The sequence below is a fragment of the Rana temporaria genome, chromosome 10 (assembly GCF_905171775.1).
Source record: "Rana temporaria chromosome 10, aRanTem1.1, whole genome shotgun sequence".
NCBI lineage: Eukaryota > Metazoa > Chordata > Amphibia > Anura > Ranidae > Rana > Rana temporaria.
The window spans coordinates 92,023,014-92,044,508 of NC_053498.1; the positions used below are offsets into that span (position 1 = coordinate 92,023,014).

The following is a 21,495-nucleotide window of genomic DNA, read 5'->3' on the forward strand; positions in this document are numbered from 1 at the left end:
TTCCAGACTCTGGTGTCTGTTAGCAACAAACCACATGATCTTCCCTCGTGGCTAAAAAAACTGCTGTGGTCGGTATACCCCTCGCTTTCCTGTGTGGAGACTGAGGAGAAGAAAGCATTTAGCACAGCTGCCTTCTCCTTGTCATTTGTAACCACCTTCCCTTCCGAGTCCTCTATGGAGCCTATGTGTTCCAACCTCGCCTTTTTACTGTTAATATATTTTAAAAACTTTCTAGGATTATTTTTTCTCTCCTCCGCTATATGTCTCTCATTGTCTTTTTTAGACACCCTGATTGTGTTCTTACACCTCACATTGCATTCCTTGTATTGTTGGAATGCTGACAATGACCCCCTCCACTTTGTACTTTTTAAAGGCCATTTTTTTCGTACCTCTGTGCTTGCCAACAAGGGTTTCTCCACCAAGTACTAAATCTTGTTTTGCTCGGGGATCAAATACTTATTTCACTCACTGAACTACATCTCAATTTATAATATTTGTATCATGTGTTTTTTTCTGGATTTTTGGTTGATATTCTGTCTCTATCATTTAAAATACACCTATGATAAAAATTATAGTCCCTTCATTTCTTTGTAAGTGGGCAAACTTACAAAATCTGCAGAGGATCAAATAATTATTTTCCCTACTGTATATATATATATATATATAGATACACACACCATTAAACTATAATAATTCTGACAAACTTGGTAATGGTCATTTGTACTGTCGATTGTACAGCCTTTTCATTATGGTGAACTTGTCTACTAGAGTTATTTCTAGATGTGACCTGCAATTCCTTAAAGTGGTTGTAAACCCTTACATACTGTATACCCAGTGAAGTGACTGGCCTCATGTGATACACAGAGCTGAAACAAATCCTCCTACATAAGTTGTAACTGTTTATCTGCAGTCTTCTTTTCTCTACATTCGTTCAAAGTCCAGAATTTATAAAGCTTGTGTGAGCATTCAAAAACAAGGGGCGGACAGCTGGAGTAAGGTGAGCTCTGAGAGTTGATTGGACAGAAGAAACACAAGACCCTTCACACAGCACACAGGAACAGAGCTGAGGTAATCAATCAGCTAGAGGTCCCTCCCCTGTCACCTTTTTTCTCTAGGTGTCAGGAAAAAAATTCAGAAGTGATTTATGCTGATAGCAGAGGAAAGAAGCAGCAGACAGAAATTACACTTAGTGCTCCTAATTAAGATAAATATTATTTGTTCATATTTCATGTCTGAGGTTTACAACCACTTTAAGGCTTGGCATAACACTTTATAGGTTGACACAACATACTCTGGCATGTTTAAGAGCATCCAAAATTGATCAGAAGACATAAAATAATTAGCAGTGATACTCACTTTGAGCCAAGTTTGTCTGAAGACTCTGACGGTGGAAGAGGACGAGTATAGGAAAATGGAAACCAGCCTTTCCTATAAAAAGAAATAATAAAAATAAAAACCTATTACTAATAACAATTCCACGGCTCAAATCTGTAGTGGGAGCACACTTCACAGGTAAGCCTAGATTTCCTATTGTCTCCTGCTCTTCTTGGAGGATTCCAAAGTGTTCATAAGCCAACTGCTACAGCTTCAAAAGGAGCCACCTAGGAGATCATGGTACAGTGGCAGCCCATCCATTAGGGGTGCATGGACGCCGCCACCAAATCCATGCATCTGACCCCTGATCTACATGCAGAGCTCTGGACACATTGAATTCCAATCAGGGTTATTCTTATTTTTTTTTAAGCACATGATTAAAGCCAGAGGGGTTAAAAAAAGGGTGGGCTTGGGGAACAGAGCACTGCGCCCGAAGCCCACCTAGTTGTATGACAATAGAAAATTAATATTCGCTTCCCGGCTAATCAGGAAGCAGGTCATCAGAACCGTCAATCGATTGGCCGAAAGGGGAAGGCGGGAGGAGACGCAGGAGAATCGAGGAAGCAGCCGGAGAAAACAGCCCGGAGAGAAGCGGACGCTGCCCGCAGCACTGCCCGGGAGATGGGGTAAGTACGGGGCCCCCCGACTGGCTGATTGACCGACCCGGGGGGGGGGGGGTTTAATGCCATGCTGACACCTCTGGATTGAGGGGTTGGAATTTGAAGACCCTGAACACTGGAGGGTTAGAATCGCCTAATTTTCTGTTCTGACACCCACCATGTGGAAAATAAGTGAGAGTTAAAGCGGAGGTCCACACAAAAAGTGAACCTCTGCTGTTCGGAAACCCTCCCCCCCTCCGCTGTCACATTTGGCACCTTTTGGGGGGAGGGGGATGCAGATACCTGTATAATAAAGGTATTTGCACCCACTTCCGGGAATAGACTGCCACGGGAGTCACGCCCCTTCGCGTCACCCCCCGCTGTCTTCTGGGAAACACACTGGTCCCAGGAGACAGCAGAGACCGGTGAGGGCGCGCCACGTGGCTCGCGCATGCGCAGTAGGGAACCGGGCAGTGAAGCCGCAATGCTTCACTTCCTGACTCCCTCACCGAGGATGGCGGCGGGAGCAGTCGAGAGACGAGCGATTGCTCGTCCTCGTCTGCCGACATCGCGGGGGCGCTGGACAGGTAAGTATCCATTTTTTGAAAGTAAGCAGCTGCAGTATTTGTAGCTGCTGACTTTTAAAAAAAAAAATTTGGGTTGACCTCCGCTTTTATGTCCCTAATGGGGACAAAGACAGCAATACAATCCTGACAAGGGGTTTAAATATTTAATTCTGTAAAATTAGAGCTAGAGTTGGGTTTTAATGTATAGATTTAGGCAGCCATCTCCAAGTGGATTTTTCACATTATTCCTATGTTTGCAAAGGTAGTAGGGACACAAGCATAAACACAGTAGCAGAGTAAGGAAGTGTTAGAACTTCTTACTGTGCAGGTGACCACACTCCCCAGTTCTTGACCTGGTGTCACAGGGATAGAATTTGAGAGAAGTCTTCCCAATGGAGTCACAGAAAGCCATTTAAAAATGTAAGACATTAAAGGAGAAGTTCAGCCAAAGCTTGTTCCACTCCTGTGGGTCTCCTGCAGTTCATTCTGACAGCTCTCTGCTCAGTGAGAACTGAGTGATCCGCAGTGTTTGATCAGTCAGTTCTTACTCTTGGAGCTGGCGGGGAGAGATGCTACATCGGACTGATTACTGCATCCACCTAGGTAAGTATAAAAAATCCCTAACTTCTCATTTAACATTTTAAAGAAAAGTGCGGGATTTAAAAATAACAAACACATATACTCACCTATGTAGATGTAGCGTGGATCGAAGCTACAGCTGTCCCCCACTGGCTCTAAGAAGCCCAAGAACTGATCGATCAAAGACCACTGATTGCTCAGTTCTCAGTCTTCAGTAAGTAGAGAGCCGGTGGCTGTCACTCACCGCTCTGTGCCCTGCACCTCCATTACTCACTGGAGCGCCAGGCTGTGGAGGGGGTGGGAGAGGCACACTGAGAGGCTGAGCCAGCTGTTGGTCAGGCATCTAGGCTTATCCCGACATTATTGTCAGAATCCTCGCAAAGCCTGGAGTGGCTCTGTGATGTCAGCTGTCGGTGGACTTTAGCCCGCTGTTGGCTGAATCTGGGTCACAGAATTAGGTGCATCCCTGTGACCCACAGGAGAAGTATGACCAAAAGAGCTGTGTCCATACTTCTCCTTTAAATTAGAACAAGGTATCCTTTTTCATTTGCTCATATGCAGCCACCAGCTTTATAAAATCCAAATGTAGTAATACACTTTAAAAAATGTCATTCAGCATTTTGGATTCACAAACTTGCAGAGACAGTAAAATTGCGTTGAATGTGAATTAATGCATCTTGATGTCGTGTCAAAAGTTAAGGAAAAATTGTCACAATGTGGTGTCAAAAGGGTACATTCTGACTCGTGATATTCCTGTATAGTATAGGCTAAACATATAGAGTTGTGCCAATTATGGAATAGCACTGTTATGAAAAATTACTGTTAGGTTAGTTAAAAATAAAATGCATTTTGGTTCAAAAACAATGGAAGCAATCACATCCCATTTCAGAATATAATACGTTTGGGTGCTATCACCACTAAAAAACACTAGAGGGCACCAACTGGTTATTGATACTCATACAGAAAGTGACTCTTTACAAATTTCCCCTCTGAAGTTCAGCAACATAAATGAGTAAAGCCAAATTTTCTGTAAAAACACTCCCATCGCAATAAAGGGCTCATGTACACAGCCATCGAAGGCACATACATCGTTTTTATCAGTAAACTTTTTTTTATGGCTCTAAACATAGGTGGGTTGTTTTCTATGAGTCCAAGCACACAGTTGGGTAAAACTCAGTAAACTTTCACTGAATTCAGATCCAGGGAAAAAAAATCTAAAATCTGCATATAAAATGTATTTTATGCTGTACACATGTAAACATTTGTACTAACATTTACATGAGTACAGCATACAGCGCAAATGTACTCTATTGGAATGCAAGAGCCGCCTGTGTCCTAGCAACAAAGGATGCTAAGCAGCAACAGCAACGGAGGACACTCATGCCCCGTACACACGATCGCGCTTTTGCCCGGCCAAACTCACATCGGAATTACGACGGAATTCCATCGGAGTAAAAGAGAACATGTTCTCTCTGTTAAAAAAAAAAAAAGAGGACATGTTCTCTCTGTAAACTCAGACGTAATTCCTCAGAATTTTCCGATGGAAAAGAGGGGGGACCTTATTAGCTGCTCGGATTGCTTTTACATTTTTCAGCATCACCAGCTGACTAAATACTGGGGTAATGATTGCAGCCATGGCTCCTTCAACCAGAGGACGTATGGGTACTTCCTTTTGGGGAAGGGATTAATGTGGAGGAGTTGGGAGGTTATGTGCAACTTAAAGTGGAACTAAATCCTCCTATCCTTTACAGCCAAGGAAGCTGCCATCTTAGCGTCTGTTTAATTTACAGTTGCCATGGTGCTGCACATGTGATCAGTCATGATACCAGCCATTTATTGGCTTTATAGTTCAGCTGAGAGCACAAGCAACCGTGACAGTTATTATTCACAGCTTTTAAAAAAAAACAGTGAATAGACAAGCTTTTTATTGCATAAGAGAAATGTAATGTCTATTCTGGAATAAAACAAACCTGGTGCTGGCAAGGGACCTCATACTATTGAAGCAGAGTTTTGCATAGTATTGCATACCTTAGTTCCGCTTTAATTCAGTGGGCCAGATTCTCAAAAGAGTTACGACGGTGTATCTCCAGATACACTGTCGTATCTCTGTTTCTGAGCCCGGGTATCTATGCGAGTGATTCTTAGAATCATTTACGCATAGATACCGCGTAGATCCGACTGGCGTAAGTCACTTACACCGTCGGATCTTAGATGTAATTCCACGCTGGCCGCTAGATGGCGTTTACAACGATTTCTCATTTGTTTATGCAAATGAGCCTGATACGCCGATTCCCGGACGTTTTTGCGCTGCCTCGTCGTCGTTTACGTCGTTTCCGTAAGCGTAAACTTACCCCTGCTATATGAGGGGTAAGTTTACGTAGGACCGTCGTATGCCATGTCAGGTCCGCGGACCAGTTTCAGCAGACATGTTCGGACATGTGTGTAGGCCCGAGCGGACAGGATTCCAGCGTACATTTGCCCGCCGGGCCTTTTTTCAGCGGGCAAATATTTCCAAACTTGTTTAGAAACAGTACGCTGGAATCCTGTCCGCTCAGACATGTTCGGTCGTCTGTACAGACCTACCGTACATGTCCGAGCGCCCGCCATCCCTCGCATGCGTCAAATGACATTGAACTGGCAGGGCCGCCCACGTCGCCGCGTCATCGTCGCGGCGACGGCGCGGCCACGCCACGCGTATTGTTTACGCGCGGATTTCTGTATGATGGTGAATACAGCCATCATACAGAAATCCCCGGGCAGACATGTACGGTGAAAACGGTCCGGCGGACCGGTTTCATCGTACATGTTTGCTCGTCTGTACAAGGCCTAAGTCGTTCGCGAATAGGGCTTTACGTTAATGACGCTCACGTCGGCTTCAATGACGTTTTCCGTCATGAGCTGAAGCATGCGCACTGGGCTATTTTTACGGCCGGCGCATGCGCAGTGCGATCGTCACGGGAGCGCGCTTAATTTAAATACAAGCCGCCCCCTTTGAATTACGCGGGGATACGCCGGGCCATTTACACTACGCCGCCGCAAACTACGGAGCAAGTGCTTTGAAAATACGGCACTTGCTCCAGTAAGTTGCGGCGACGTGGTGTAAATGGCTTACGCTACGCCGCCGCCGATTCTACGAGAATCTGGCCCAGTGAGTTTAGTTTTAGTTTTAAATTAACTCAGATAAGCTCAGGTAAATGCCTACATTCTCCTGGGAGATTAGGTATGGGGGTTCTTTGAAATCCTTACATGACCAGTAAGGATGGGCAAATGGTTCACCCCGAGCATGAGTTTGAGCCAACAAATCACTTATCGTGTTTAAATATAAATTCTTATTTGTAGTTTATATTCAATTACATTAGTAAAATGGATTTTGGTGGGACTGCTTCCATCCAGCGATCCTCATGAAAAATCAGCATGCAGCTGTTTGGGCTTATTACACAACACACACCCTACAAGAATAAGTGAGTCAGAGAAATAACTATGGCTACTACACAGCCATAACTTACATCTTGGTGGCTTCATTTTCTCCATAGTGCCAGCCATCTCTGGCCTCTGGCACAAGTAGAAGGATGATATCCCCTTCCTCGAAGTTTAATAAGGTGCTGTTCTCTGTAGCCGTATGTGAGAAGATGGCTTGAACTCTACGTCGCTCCACACGAGGAGGTAAGACAGAGAGGGGGCTGATCCGAGGTAGGGTTTTATTTTCCACTAATCAAAGAAAAAAAAATACCTGTTAAAACTCCAGCACTGACATTCTTCATAAATACAGGGCCATTATGACAATAATACTTACCCAGAGTGGCCAGTCTGTTCTCTGAGGCTGGTTTGCGTGGTATGGGTAAGGTGCATGAATACATTTCATTGACCTTGGGGGTTGGCGGTGTGGGAGAAGCTGGCGTTGAAGGAACTGGAGGGACCACTTGATTGGTGGATAATGGGTCTATAATAACAGGGTTTCCCATATCACGAGACCCCCTTGTGCGATGAAGACTTTCTCCATTAGGAATTGGGAGAACTTCTTGAACAGACATTCTCTGAAAATTTTTAGAAAGAGAAATAAAAAAATAGTGGAAAAGTTAAAGTACACCTAGAGGCTCTGATGTACTGTACAAGATTCATAAAGTAACAAACTTAATGTACCATTCCTGACTGAGCCAAATACTTCTTAACCTGTTTCACATGGTCCCCCTCCCAGACACTGCAGCTCAGTGTGAGGTTTTCTGTAATAGAGGCATTGCTGCCAATCCAGATATCGCTGGGCAGGACTAGGTGTGACCTAACAGATGGACAGCACATACACAAGGCAATATGACTTTCCTTCTATGGTGCAAGTTCACATCAGTGTTGCTGTGGTGCGTGCTGAGAAAAGAACTACATGCAGTCCTTTTTTTAGTCCAGTGGGTTGGGAGCGCAAGGCCTCTCTGGTTAACAGAACACTATTGAAATATCACCTGTGACATTTCACATAGAGATTATGCAACAAGCAGTGTAACCAATAAATAACTTCTCAATGAAGAAGGAAGGACGGGGCATGTCCACGTGGGGCCATCTATACTGCCTGAAGGCCCAAAGTTGTTAAAGCAGAGCTCCACCCCCCGCTGCCACATTTGGCACCTTTTGGAGAGGAGCGCCTATCTGGTTTTGACAGGCAAAATCAGACGGAAGTTCTTTACAGGTCCCAGAAGACTGCAGCCCATTCACATTCAGCATCTACAGTAGGAAACCGTTTGTGAAGCCGCACCGATTAAAGAATTGGCTCGGGTGAGGACACTTCTAAATGCCTGGACAGGTAAGTGCCCTTATATTAAAAGTCAGCAGCTACAGTATTTGAAGCATCAGACTTTAAAATTGGAGGGGAGGGGTGGGTTTGGTCTGGAGCTCCTCTTTAAACGGTTCCTGACCAGCTCATGTGAATATACTGAGGCAGAGTAGCACCGATGAGTGAAACACAGTACAGGAACGTCTTCCCCTTTAAGAGCCGCCAGAGGGCTGCACGGTGGGGGACCCGATGCGCACGATTGCCACCACCCACATGCAATTGCGTGCACGAGAGCCAGTACGGGGATTTGTGTGTGTAAACACACAAATCCCTCTTCTGTCAGGGGGAGGAGACATATTGTAGGAACAACGATATGTCTCCTTCCCCAGTTAGTCCTATCCCCATACAGTTAGAACACATCTAGGGAACACACATTTAACCCCATGATCACTCCCTAGTGTTAACCCCTTCCCTACCAGTGATTTACACAGTAATCAGTGCATATTTATAGAACTGATCACTGTATAAATGTCAATGGCAGTAGTGTATTTAGGTTTTGTGCTGCCCTAGGCCTGACTAAACTCATGCACCCCCTAATTTAAATATGACACACTCCTTCCTGTCAAGGCCACACCCCATTCTGTTTAAGACCCACCCTGAATTTTCGACACTAGTTCTAAAATCCTGAGGCAATGGATTCCCTTAATTTGCATAGATTTCTTCTTACTTCCTGTTTGGCTATGGGGCAGGAAGTGAAGGGAAATCTCTACAATGGGGCAGGGATGGTAAAAAAAAAACTGACAGGGGCTATAACCCTCCCTTACTCTATCCAAAATGAAAAAAAAAAGTGTTGCCTATAGTTCTACTTTAACCACTTAAGGACCCATTCACGCCGATATACGTCAGCAGAATGGTAGCCCAGCCGTGGAGTCGCAAGCGTGCCGCCGGTGGCGCTTTTGCGACCCGATCCGAAGCTCCGTGGCCGTGCCCGCGGGACCCGCAGACCCAATCGCCACCAGTGTCCCGCGATCGGTCACCGGAGCTGAAGAACGGGGAGAGGTGTGTGTAAACATACCTTCCCCGTTCTTCATTTTTTTTTGTTTACAAAAGTTTTATTGTATAGATTAGTATGAATACAAACATAGTCAATATGTATGAAAACGTCTCAAGAGGTACAAAACAAATAAACATCCAATTAACATTGTATGCAGATTTTACACGAGGTATAGCAATTTAGTGAGTCCGTTGGTGAGGAAATAATGAATAAGAAAAGAGAGAAATTAATATTTTGGTCATATAGAAACTAGTGAGTGAGATTGAGATTATTGTGTTATAGACCAGTATGACCATTTATCATCAAATGTGTGTAGGGTATCATTTAGTGTGTGGTAGATCTTTTCAGAGAGTTTTAGCAATTCCATCCTATCTAGAACCTGTGACCATTGTAGGGTATTTGACCTCCAGTTGAGAGCTATCATCCATTGGATGGAGCTACAGAGAGAATGAAACAATCTGCTACATGGGGGAGGAACATCAGGGATACTAAAATACAATAGACATATTTGTGGGGTAAGATTAAGTTTTTGTTTAGAGGAACTTTCAAATCTGTGTAGTGCGGCTTTCCAGATTGGAGTTAGGTGGGGGCAGCTCCAGAAAATATGCAATAATGTGCCCTCTATAGGGCAGCCCCTAAAACAATTAGGGGAGACTGAGGGATAATACTTATGAATTTTGGAGGGAGTTAGATACCATCTGCAAAAAAGTTTAATCGGGGTCTCTCTAAAGGAGGCCGCCCTATTACTTTTCCGGAGGTTTTCAGACATCGATTTCCAGGTATCAGGGGTGAAGTTCGACCCTATATCCGCCTCCCAGAGCAACATTGGTTGTGATTTGTCAGGAGTGGAGATGTCATTGAGGTGTTGATAAATTCTTGAGATCATCCCTTTGTCTCTAGAAGTGGAGAGGCAAATTCTCTCAAATAGTGTGTTCGTAGGTTGGGTGGAGAGGGAGAAGTGGGAGGAGAAGAATTCTTTTATCATAAGATACCTTTCATGTTCGACTAGGGGGAATCCATCTACTCTCTGGAGAGCCTCGAAGGACTTGAATTGCCATTTGTGTTGAAGAGATCCTAGTGTGGTCTTATTGGAGTTTATCCAGCATGAGAATGTGGATCTATCGTCAAGTGCTGAAACTAATCTGGGGTCTCCAAGGAAGGATGTGAGTGGCGAGATGGGGGAGGATAGTCCGAATGTGTCCTTAACTTTAAGCCATAATTGAAGCATATGTGCCACTATCATATTACATTTGCGGAGTTTACTGTATAGGACTAGGTCGGACCATAATATCCCCTGGAGATGATAAGGGAGGATGGAGGATGTTTCAAATCTAATCCAGGGGATATCCTGAGAGGGGGAGAACCATTGTGAAATTTGTGAGAGTCTGGCAGCCAGAAAATACTTCCATAGGTTAGGGAGGCTTAGTCCACCATTGGAGAGGGTTCTGTGTAATAGGGCGTAGCTATATCTGGGTTTTTTGTTGGAGAATATGAATTTATTAATAAGCCTTTGAATGGATTCTAATTTGGATTTGGGGATGTTGATAGGAAGGGTACGGAAATAGTATAACATTTTGGGTATAATGTTCATTTTAATAGCACAAATTCTTCCAAGGAAAGAAATGTTGTAAGTGGACCAGGTGTCTAGGAGGGAGCTAATATGGTTAAAGAGGGGAACGTAATTAAGTTTGTATAAGTCATTATGATTAGGAGTAATATTGACCCCTAAGTATCTCACAGAGCGTGAGTTCCAAGAAAAAGGGAAGTTGGCTTGAAGTAGGGAGAGGGTGTTTTGTGGGATGTTAATGGGCAAGGCTGAACATTTATTTAGATTTATTTTGAGACCTGAAATGTCATGAAACATGTTTAGTTCTTTTAGGAGGACCGGGATAGAGATATGGGGGTCTGTGATATATAATAATGCATCGTCAGCATAGAGGCTGACTTTATATTCCGATTGATCTTTAGAGTATCCCCTAATATCAGGATTAGCTCTTATGGCTTGTGCTAGGGGTTCAATGGCCAGAGCAAAAAGGAGTGGGGATAGGGGGCAGCCCTGTCTGGTGCCTCTACCAAGAGGGAAGAAATCCGAATTATAACCCGGGATCCTAATGCGGGTTTGTGGGGCATGGTATAGAGCGTTAAAGCCTTGCAGGAATTGGCCTGAGATTCCAAATCTAGGTAGGAGATTGTTCAAGTATGCCCAACTGACACTATCAAAGGCCTTATGTATGTCTAGGCTGAGTAGGCATGCTTGGCGCGAATGTAAGTTGGCGTCCTGTAAAATGTTGGTCACTAGTCTAATATTGTCGGTTATCTGTCTATGGGGGATGAAGCCTGATTGGTCTATATGTATTAGTGGGGAGATCACCTTAGCGAGCCTATCCGCAAGAATCCGTCCAAATAATTTAAGGTCATTGTTTAATACTGATATTGGTCTGAAATTTTGTGGGAGGGTATGGTCTTTGTCTGGTTTGGGAATGAGAGATAAATTTGCCAACAGCATCTCGTTAGGAAAGTTGTTACCTTCGAGTATGTGGTTAAACAACCTCACAAGATTGGGGGCTAGGAGTGGAGCAAACTTTTTGTAATATGACGATGTAAAACCGTCCGGGCCAGGGGCCGTAGAGGTTTTGAGGGATTTGATGATATTTGTTATTTCTTCGACTGTGCAAGGGGAGTTGAGGTAGTCAGTTTGTTGTTGCGTTAAGGAGGGGACCGAAAGAGACTCCAACCACAATTTGGACGCGTCTCCCGAAGCTCCATCAGGGCCTGCCATGAGCTCTTTATAGAAGGAACTAAAAATTTCAAGAACCTTTTGTGGGTGGGTGACCAAGTCTCCCTTACTGTTCCTTAATTTATAAATATGAGTGGGTTTACAGTCCTGATTTAGTTTCCTGGCAAACATCGCCGAGGTAGTGTTGCTGTAAAGCATGAACTTGGCCCTGGAGAATCTAAGGGATTTCTCTGCATTAGATGATAATATCAAGTCAAGGGCCTGCCTTTTTTCCTGAATCTGTTGGGTAATAAGTGGTGTGGTAGAGTGTTGTAGCTTGTTATATAGGTGGTGTAGGTCTCTAGTGAGTCTCTTAATGTCCGCTTGTCTTTCTTTGTTTTTGGTGGAAGCTATATTAATTATATGTCCTCTTAGGACCGCTTTATGGGCAACCCATATTGAGGTAGGCGCAGTTTCGTCGTTTATGTTTTCAGTGAAATAATTGTCAATATGGTTGGAGATTTTCGCAATGATTGTAGGGTCTGTAAGTAAAGAGTCATTAAGACGCCAGTTAAAGGTGGAAGGGGCAAGGCCAATATAAGAGATGTCAAAGGAGGTGATGCTGTGGTCTGACCACGAGCAGGGGTGGATTTGTGCTTGTGCGGAGTTTGCCATGAGGGTTGGGGTGCAGTATATATAGTCAAGCCTAGCATAGCAATCGTGTGGATGCGAGTAATGAGTATATGCTTTCACTCCTGTGTTGTGGGCCCTCCAAGAGTCAATTAGTTGCATCTTATTAATAAGTCTACTGATTGTCTTAGTGAAAGATTTAGTGTGGGGGGAGATCTTACTCCTATCTAGAACCGGGTGAGCAGCCAGATTGAAATCCCCTCCAATCACCAAATGTGGAGAGTGGTATTTGTCTATGGAGTCGAAGAATTTCGTGAAAAAGGATGTATGGGTGTCATTTGGGGCATATACGGATGCAATTGTGATATCTCTGTTATTTATTTTTCCTTTAAGGATGATGTATCTACTTTCGGGATCTTTAAAAGTGTGGTGGATGTCAAAGATTATTGAGTTGCGAATAAATATCGCCACTCCTCTGGTTTTATTAGTGAAGGTGGTGAAATATGCCTGATTGTAAGATCTGTGAAAATATTTAGGATGAGCTGAGGTGGCGAAATGTGTTTCTTGGAGCAGTATTATATCTGCTCCTAGCTTTTTATATTGTTGGAATGCTTTTTTGCGTTTATTAGGGGAGTTAAAGCCATTTGTGTTGTGGGATATTATTTTAAGGCCCATATTGTATCTTTCCTAGAACTATCGACTGAATATCGTACAAAACTATTCCTATTATAACCCTACAATGAAGGAATGGCACCCTTCTGTGTCTAGAGACAAAATCGCATATAGGTATAAAAAGGGGTGTAAAGGTGATTTCCTCAATGTGTGAGGGAAGTCTGGTGATTCTACCATAAATCAAGTAATATGGACACAAAGCTGTAGGAGCATACATATCATTAGGAACCAATGAGATTGCATATTTATATTCAAAAATTGCTATGTAACTATAGGCCCAAAAAGCCTTGGAAAGGTAAACAATGCTGAAGCATACTAGCATCAGTGGGACAGGGGAAAGTCTGTCAAAATTAACCTGTAAAGAACACAATAACGTGTGAAGGACCAAAAAGGGGTCCATTTCCTGCAGTAGACTCGGGTGCTGCAGGGTCTGATGTGCAGCAGACGAGTCTCTGAGCAGGAGTGGGGTCAATCCAGCAACGGCAGATGCCCCCGGTCATTGGAACAATAAAATGCAGAAAAAATAAACATATATAATAATATATTTAGTTAGCTTGGTGCATGGAGTTTGTATGCATAATCATAAACATATGAGCTGTTAAGAAGGAAGTATAGATATGCCTCTAAGTTATAGATTATTACATGTTCTACTTTAAATCAGCTATATCTTGTATGAGCAATAGGAGATTAGTCCAATCGTGTCAAGTTATAGAATGACACATTCCTATAGGAAGGTGGTTAGTGGGGTTGTCACACCTCACTCAGTGGGTGAGCATGTATGATGATTGGGTTATTAGATACTCTGCCCTGATGAGGGTATCAAGACAGGGTGAGATAGATACGTGACCCAGGGTAGGTTGTTATAACCTGGAAAGCTGGAGAGGGGTGGGGGGGGAGGCCTATGATGCAAACCTTGGACAAAAACCACTATCGCATTAATCAGAGAAAAAATCTCTCCTTCACAACTATTCAGCATAAACATATGACCTGTGGAAGGCAGGTAAATAATTAGAGCTGTCCAAGGGTTGTAAGTCACTATGCATATTCTCCGAGAAAGTTACAAGTCCTGTATATACCAGAAGCACTACTGGGCATATTAGACAACATTGTAGTATGTTCTGGAGGATAGTGGTTAAGGTATAAAAGACTTCAGGAGCAGGGGGGGGGGGGGGGGGTCTGTGGGGCAAGGCAAGGACAGAGGTGTCAGCCTCATTTCCCAGGGAGGATTCGTTCCTCAGGGGCTTCTGAGAAAAAAAAAAAAAAAAAAAAAAATATCCAAAAGTAAAGGTTTAGGGGACACAGGAGGGAGTGGTAATAATCAAATCGCAGTAAGTGCAGCTCCAAGCGATTCTAATGTAGCTGGGATTATCAATTATGTTGATTTTGAAAGGAATTGATCAGTCTCCTTTGGTCCCTCTGGTTGCGCCTGTTAGGGGGGGTGGACCAGATGGGTGAGGGTCTTGGAGTGGATGGAGGACGGGCGTGAGGATCTTGTGTCAGCAGGCCCAATTTTATCAGAAGCTCCTTGCCTTCGATCACATTAAAAACAGTGTATGTGGATCCATTGTGGGGTACTGTGAGCTTAAATGGGAATCCCCAGCGATATCTTATTCTGGCTGATTGTAGAACTGAGGTGACCTCCTTCATCCGACGTCTTCTATCTAGCGTGGCAGGGGAGATATCTGGGTATATCTGGATTCTTTTCCCTTCATGTGAAATATTGGGAGTGTTTCTGGATGCCCTCATGATGTCCTCTTTGACCAAGAAGTCCTTCATGCACATGATAATGTCCCTGGGGGGGTTATCAGCTGTGGGTTTTGGACGAAGGGCTCTGTGAATCCTGTCACATGCAAAAGCAGTTAATGGCTTGTCTGGGAGGAGACCATGAAAGATTTTAGACACTGCAGGCATTAGCTCTGTGACAGTCTCAGGGACCCCACGCAGCCGAATATTTTGGCGGCGATTTCTGTTGTCCAAATCTTCAACCTGTGCCTGCATAAAGGCAAAATTATCTGCCAGATTCTCATAGTCTTTTCTCAGGTCGTTATGGGCCAGTGAGAGCTCGTCATGTTTAGTCTCTAAGAGATCTGTGCGTGTGCCTATGGTGGCTATCTCATGCGAGAGGGCTGTAGTAGATTTGTGCACCTCTCTCTCTATTTTCTCCACAAGCTTGACATATATGGAGGTGAGACTCTCATCCAGGTCTGCCTTTGACAGAGGGGAGTTGTACTCACGATTTTCCTGGGTGCTGGGCTGTAGTGAGGCCTGCTCTCCCCCTCCCCACGTGAGGCCGCCGGCGCCATCTTGGGATGCCTTGCTGCTCCTCTGCTCCATGTCCAGGAGAAAGTTAGTGAGGCAGTGCTGGGGTCTTTTAAACCTGTTCTTCCTCGCTGATGGCATGCACCCTTTGTTCCCACGGGGGTGCTCGGTGTTTTCGCCGCGATTTGTGCTGTATAGCCCCGGGGAAATGAGCCAAGAGGACCGGGTACGACGGAGCTGTGCTCAGGCGGGTCCTGTCAGCATCGCGCCGCGCATGCGCCCCCCTCCCCGTTCTTCATTGTGGCAGTCTCAGTGATCGTCTTTTCCCTGATATAGGGAAAGACGATTACTGACATCACACATCCAGCCCCGCCCCCTACAGTTAGAAACACATATGAGGCCACACTTAACCCCTACAGTGCCCCCTAGTGGTTAACTCCTAAACTGCAAATGTCATTTTCACAGTAAACAGTGCATTTTTATAGCACTTTTTGCTGTGAAAATGACAATGGTCCCAAAAATGTGTCAAAATTGTCTGATGGGTCCGCCATAATGTCGCAGTCATGGAAAAAAACACTGATCGCCGCCATTAGTAGTAAAAAAAAATTATTAATAAAAATGCAAGTGTTAAATTGAAAAAAAGTCGAAGCCCCCTCTGTGGCACAATGGAAAAACTTGATAAACAATAATCTGTCACTGTTTAAAGAGACATACTATAACAGAGGAAATGGGGAAAAGTATAAGAAAATATGGGCAAATTGGATAGAAAATGTGACAACAGCTTCAGGGTAGGGAGGCACGGAAGTGGGAAGGAACTACAGCAATGGAAGAAAGGGATAAGAAAGAGGTAAATGGGAATAGGATGTGAAGCATGTAATGAAATGTCTGCATTAATGTGATTTTAATAAATGAAAATGTGAAATGTAAAAAAAAAAAATTAATAAAAATGCAATAAAACTATCCCCTATTTTGTAAACGCTATAAATTTTGCGCAAACCAATCGATAAACGCTCATTGTGATTTTTTACCAAAAATAGGTAGAATACGTATCGGCCTAAACTGAGGAAAACATTTTTTTTTATATATTTTTGGGGGATATTTATTATAGCAAAAAGTAAAAAATATTGAATTTTTTCAAAATTGTCGCTCTATTTTTGTTTATAGCGCAAAAAATAAAAACCACAGAGGTGATCAAATACCACAAAAAGAAAGCTCTATTTGTGGGGAAAAAAGGACACCAATTTTGTTTGGGAGCCACGACGCACGACCGCACAATTGTCAGTTAAAGCCACGCAGTGCCGAATCGCAAAAAGGGGCAAGGTCCTTAACCTGCATAATGGTCCGGGTCTTAAGTGGTTAAGCACAAATTTCTGATAATTTTATGGAGAGGACTAAGAAGAAACAACCATGCCAATGGTGCAGCAGAAAACATATAGCACAGTGAGGAAGGTTTGTGGTCCAGAATGATAGGACAGTCAAAATTAGAAGCAGAGGTGATCAAATACCACCAAAAGAAAGCTCTTTTGTGGGGAAAAAAAGGATGCACGTTTTGTTTTGGGTACAGCATTGCCTGACCGCGCAATTCTCAGTTAAAGCGACGCAGTACCAAATTGTAAACAAGTGACCTGGTCAGGAAGAGGGTAACATTTTCCGGGGCTGAAATGGTTAATCATTGCAGTGTCAGAGGTTTAAAGACAGGAAGAGGACCAGTATCCTGGCACTGAAGACTTCTACAGGATCCAGCTGCCTGCAGAACGTGAGGCATCCTTTGTTACAGGTACTGTAAAGTTATGTGACTAAAAAGTTTTGGATTTTTGTTTTTGTTTTTTACATTTTTTGGAATTTTTTAGATAAGCTTTAGCTTTAAGAAGACACACTAAATTACAGAGGCCTTTTTTTGTTTGATTAGATAAAATATCTTGTGTAAGATTTTACACAATTAAAGAGAAAGCAATTAATATGCACTTACATTATTATTATTCAGGATATATATAGCACCAACAGTTTGTGCGTGGCTTTATAAAATGAAGGTAGACAGTACAGTTATAATACAATTCAACACAAGAACGTTAGATGGTCCTTACATGATTTAAAGAGAGTCCCCCACCTAAAAGCGCAACGAGTTCAGGAGGGACATCTAGCGGTTTGGTGCTTGGCACCGGATCTGAGATGACTAGCTCAGTCGAAGCATTAGCAGTTTGTTTCACAAGCATCAGTGCACGTTCTGGAAGTTTTGTGGGCTGAGTACATGTCTGCTGCCATGACGGTAGCTTGGCACTTAACAGTTCCTTCACCTATAAAAATAGAAAAAATTCTGTTTTAGAAGAGAAGTTCAAGGTTTTAAAGAAATGAACATTTATACTCACCTAGGTGTCTCCCGCTGCTTCTGTAGTGAGAACTGAGTGATCAAACACCGCTGATGGCTCAGTTCTCATCCTCCGTCTGAGCAGAGACTGTCAATCAGCAGCTCTCTGCTCTCTCCTCCAGTGCTCACTGGGGTGCTGGGCTGTGGAGAGGATGGGAGTGGCTGACTCAGCCTCTCAGGCTTCTGGGTGAATACCAACCATATGGTCAGGATCTTTTCAGAGCCTGGACTGGCTCTGTGACATCAGCCGACAGCGATCTTCAGCCCGCTGTCAGCCTAAAATGGATCACAGGAGTGGCGAACGAATGGCACCCCTGAGATCCATAGGAGAAGTATGGCCAAAAAAGCTTTGGCCATACTTCTCCTTTATTAAACATGGTAAGCAGTTGCTTAAATTAGACTAAATCCTCCTATCTGTTGAGGACAGTGCCATCTTAGCTTCTATTTAGATCTGTATTTGTCATGGCGCTGCACACACGGCGAGCTATGATACCAGCCATTGAGGGCTTAAAAGCTTGGTTGAGAGCTGACATAATCACACTGACAACTGTGACAGTTATTACCAGAGGCAATGCCTTGAATGTAACATTCACTCTACATACGCTAATAGACAAAATGTAAATCAAAACTACATTGGTATGTTTGATTAAAAAACAACTCCGGGCCTAGATATTTTTTTTTTTTTTTTTTAATCTTTATTTTTCCCAATAATACTGTAATTTTGTTATTATTTCTGTAGCTTTCTAAGCTCCTCTATGTGTCTATGAACACCATTTTCAGGGTTGTGTTTCTGCTCCCTCACTCACAGGGTAGCTTAGAGAGATCCTGAAGTAATAAAAAAAATGACAGTATTCTTGAGAAAATGAAAGATAGAAAAACATATTGCCAGGGCCGGATTTGCTCTCCTTGCCGCCCCAAGGCCAGGTTCCGCAATGCACCCTCTCCCCGCCAACCGAACCCCCCCCCCCCCCAAATCAACGGAGAATGGGCGGCGCGGTTAGTTAATTTTTTTTATTTTTTATTACTTTTTTATCACATTTTTTTTTTGTAGCTTGTCGCTTACTTTTTTTTTATTTTTGTATAATTTTCTTATTATTTCCCTTATTATTTTTCTTATTCTTTACATTTTTATTTTATTAATTTAATTATTATTTCTTATTATTTATTTATTTTTTATCAAAATTTTTTTCACTTAACTTTTTTTGCTATCACACAGGAGAAAACAATTCCCTGTGTGATAGCAATTGGAGGTGACATGTTCTCTTTATTGACCCTGTCACCTCCAAGACAGGAGTCCTAGGACTCCCCCATAACTTACCTCCCTTAACTGTATGTTCTGGGCGTCGGGGGACTCCATGCCACTGCCCTGCCGCCCCAAGGCCTGGCCTCAGTGGCCTTGTGGGAAATCCAGGCCTGCATATTGCTGCGCCTTGGGTTGGCCTTCAATGATAATATTCATTTAACATTTCTATGCTGAGCATATTTTGGGAAACAAATAAATCATTGGATTTAGTTCCACTTTAAGAAGAGCCTATCACAAAGGAAGACACGTGTGATTAGACTTTGGGAAAGCTATCATTGAGGTCCCATTCACACCCGAGCATTTTGTACATTTTGGAAGCTCCAAAACGCTCAATATCAAAAATTTCAATGTTTTAAACTGTGCCTGTTCACTCCTGATCCTAGTGTTGCTTGAAGCTCAAAAAAGTACAGTGGAACCTCGGTTTAAGAGTAACTTGGTTTGAGAGCGTTTTGATTTGCGAGCAACTTATTTTTTTTTTTATTCTGACTCGGTTTGCGAGTGTTGACTTGCATGTCTAACAGAATTCAAGCTAAATAGGCCTGCAGTACCTCATTTGGCCTGAGGTACGTGGGGCGCAGAAGCCGAGCATAGCCGAAAATAGGCCTGCAGTACCTCATTTGGCCTGAGGTATGGGGGTGCAGGAGCCGAGAAAAGCCGAACATTGGCCTGCAGTACCTCATTTGGCCTGAGGTACAGGGGCACAGGAAATAAGCTGAAGTGTCCTCGGGCCTTTTCGGGCGTTTTTTGGCGCTCTCTGGCACCCCCCCACCTCTGGCCGCATTCGGTATTGCATCCCATTGAAGTCAATGCGGAAAGAATTATGTTTGTTTCCATTGACTTCAATGGGAAAACTCGCTTTGATATGCAAGTACTTTGGATTACGAGCATACTCCTGGAACGGACTATCCTCGTAATCCGAGGTTCAACTGTACATGAGTTTCTTTTGAGCAATAAACGTTAAGAGGTTTGGGGCCCAATCAACTTCAGTGGGAACACCTGAAAAAATGCTGTGTGTTCCTGTGCATCCCTGTGCGATTCCAATTCAGTTCTGTGTGGTGCAATTTCAGACCATTCAGAATGGGAATGGGCTTAAATTGTACCGCACCAAAAGGAGTGCATGCGCTACTTTTGGAAACTCACTGCAAATGCATCACATGGTACTTCTGTAACATGCGATGTGCTGTGGGCAAGCGCACTGCGTTGCGACCTGTGTTTGGGGTGTCATTAATTTAATATTGAGATGCAGATCACAACTGTAGTGCATTTTGAATGTGTTATTGTGGGAAACGAGCAGAGAACGCGGGTTTCCTGCACCGGGTTATGGTGTGAACTGGCCATTACTAACTGACTTGCTAGTGGAAAGGGAGATTGTTTTTTATGTTGTTACTAGCTATGACTAAGCATTGTATAACAATGTGAAACGCGTCAGCTATATTATCCCACCGTTTGCTGTTTCTCTGTTTGTGCAGTGTTTTTTTACTGGATTAAAGGCTTTTATTGTTTTTTACATTTATCGGAGTGCGGCTATCCATACCTTTTTGCTTCCATTTATAACTGACTTGCTACATACTAGTTATAAGGCAGTGACTAGTTAAAATATAATTTATAATATACATTTTTTTTTTTTTTTGGACAGAGTGGAGATGAATTTGAGCACCTGTCAGTATTTTATTGCTACTTCTGCACCGACTAGGGAGATTCACCCTGTCTATTTGTCCTGTTTATTTATCATTGAAAGTTAAGGTAAAAGAAAATCACAAATTCTTAGTTGTCCCTAGAACAGTAATGCCGCGTACACACGATCGGATTTTCCATCTAAAAAAACCTTGGATGGTTATTCCGACAGAATTCCGCTCAAGCTTGGCTTGCATACACACGGTCACACAAAAGTTCTCTGAACTTTCATCCGTCAAGAACGCAGTGACGTACAACACTACGAGGAGCTGAGAAAATGAAGTTCAATGCTTCCGAGAATGCGTCGAATTGTTTCCGTGCATGAGTCAGAATTTTGTGCGTCGGAATTGCTACAGGCAATCGGATTTTCTGATAGGAATTTTTTCCGTACGAAAATTGGAGAACCAGCTCTCAACCTTTTGTTTGGACGGAAATTCCGACAGCAAAATTCCGATGGAGCATACACACGGTCGGAATTTTCGTTCAAAAGCTCACATCGGACTTTTGCTGTCGGAATTTACAATCGTGTGTACGGGGCATTATAGAGGGTAAACCTTTCAATGGGGACACTGGTTCTAGTTACCTAGAGGGGGGATTTTCCTCTCACTTCCTGTTTTGGCTATATTCAGGAAGTGAAGGGAAATCTTACCAATAGGACACAGATAGCAAAAAAAAAGAAAAAAAACCTGACAGGGGTTATAACCTTCCCTGTAAGTTGGTCAGTTATCCAAAAATTCCTACAGTTCTACTTTAAATAGGTTTAAAGCGTATCTCATTTCTAAACTTACTTCATTTTTTCTCTCATTGTACTGTGCCTATGGACAGGAAGTATTTTACTACTAATGACCCCCACCCCCCCCCCCTACTTCCACACAAAGGTAACCTAGGCAGGAAGATAACACTGCTAGTGTATAGGACAAGCTTGCTTTCTGGGAGGATCAGCAG

At 43.3% G+C, this 21,495-nt stretch overlaps 1 protein-coding gene across 1 annotated transcript in view; it reads right to left on the reverse strand.

Annotated features, from left to right (window-relative positions):
• The window catches only part of LOC120915307 (brain-specific angiogenesis inhibitor 1-associated protein 2-like), a 189,585-nt gene that overhangs the window by 7,560 nt on the left and 160,530 nt on the right, over positions 1-21,495 (reverse strand). The window contains exons 8-11 of the mRNA XM_040325687.1: positions 17,293-17,502; positions 6,912-7,152; positions 6,625-6,826; positions 1,357-1,428 (exon numbers count right to left, since the gene is read on the reverse strand). Of these exons, the coding sequence (XP_040181621.1) occupies positions 1,357-1,428; positions 6,625-6,826; positions 6,912-7,152; positions 17,293-17,502 (725 nt within the window). The remainder of the gene's footprint in view (positions 1-1,356; positions 1,429-6,624; positions 6,827-6,911; positions 7,153-17,292; positions 17,503-21,495) is intronic.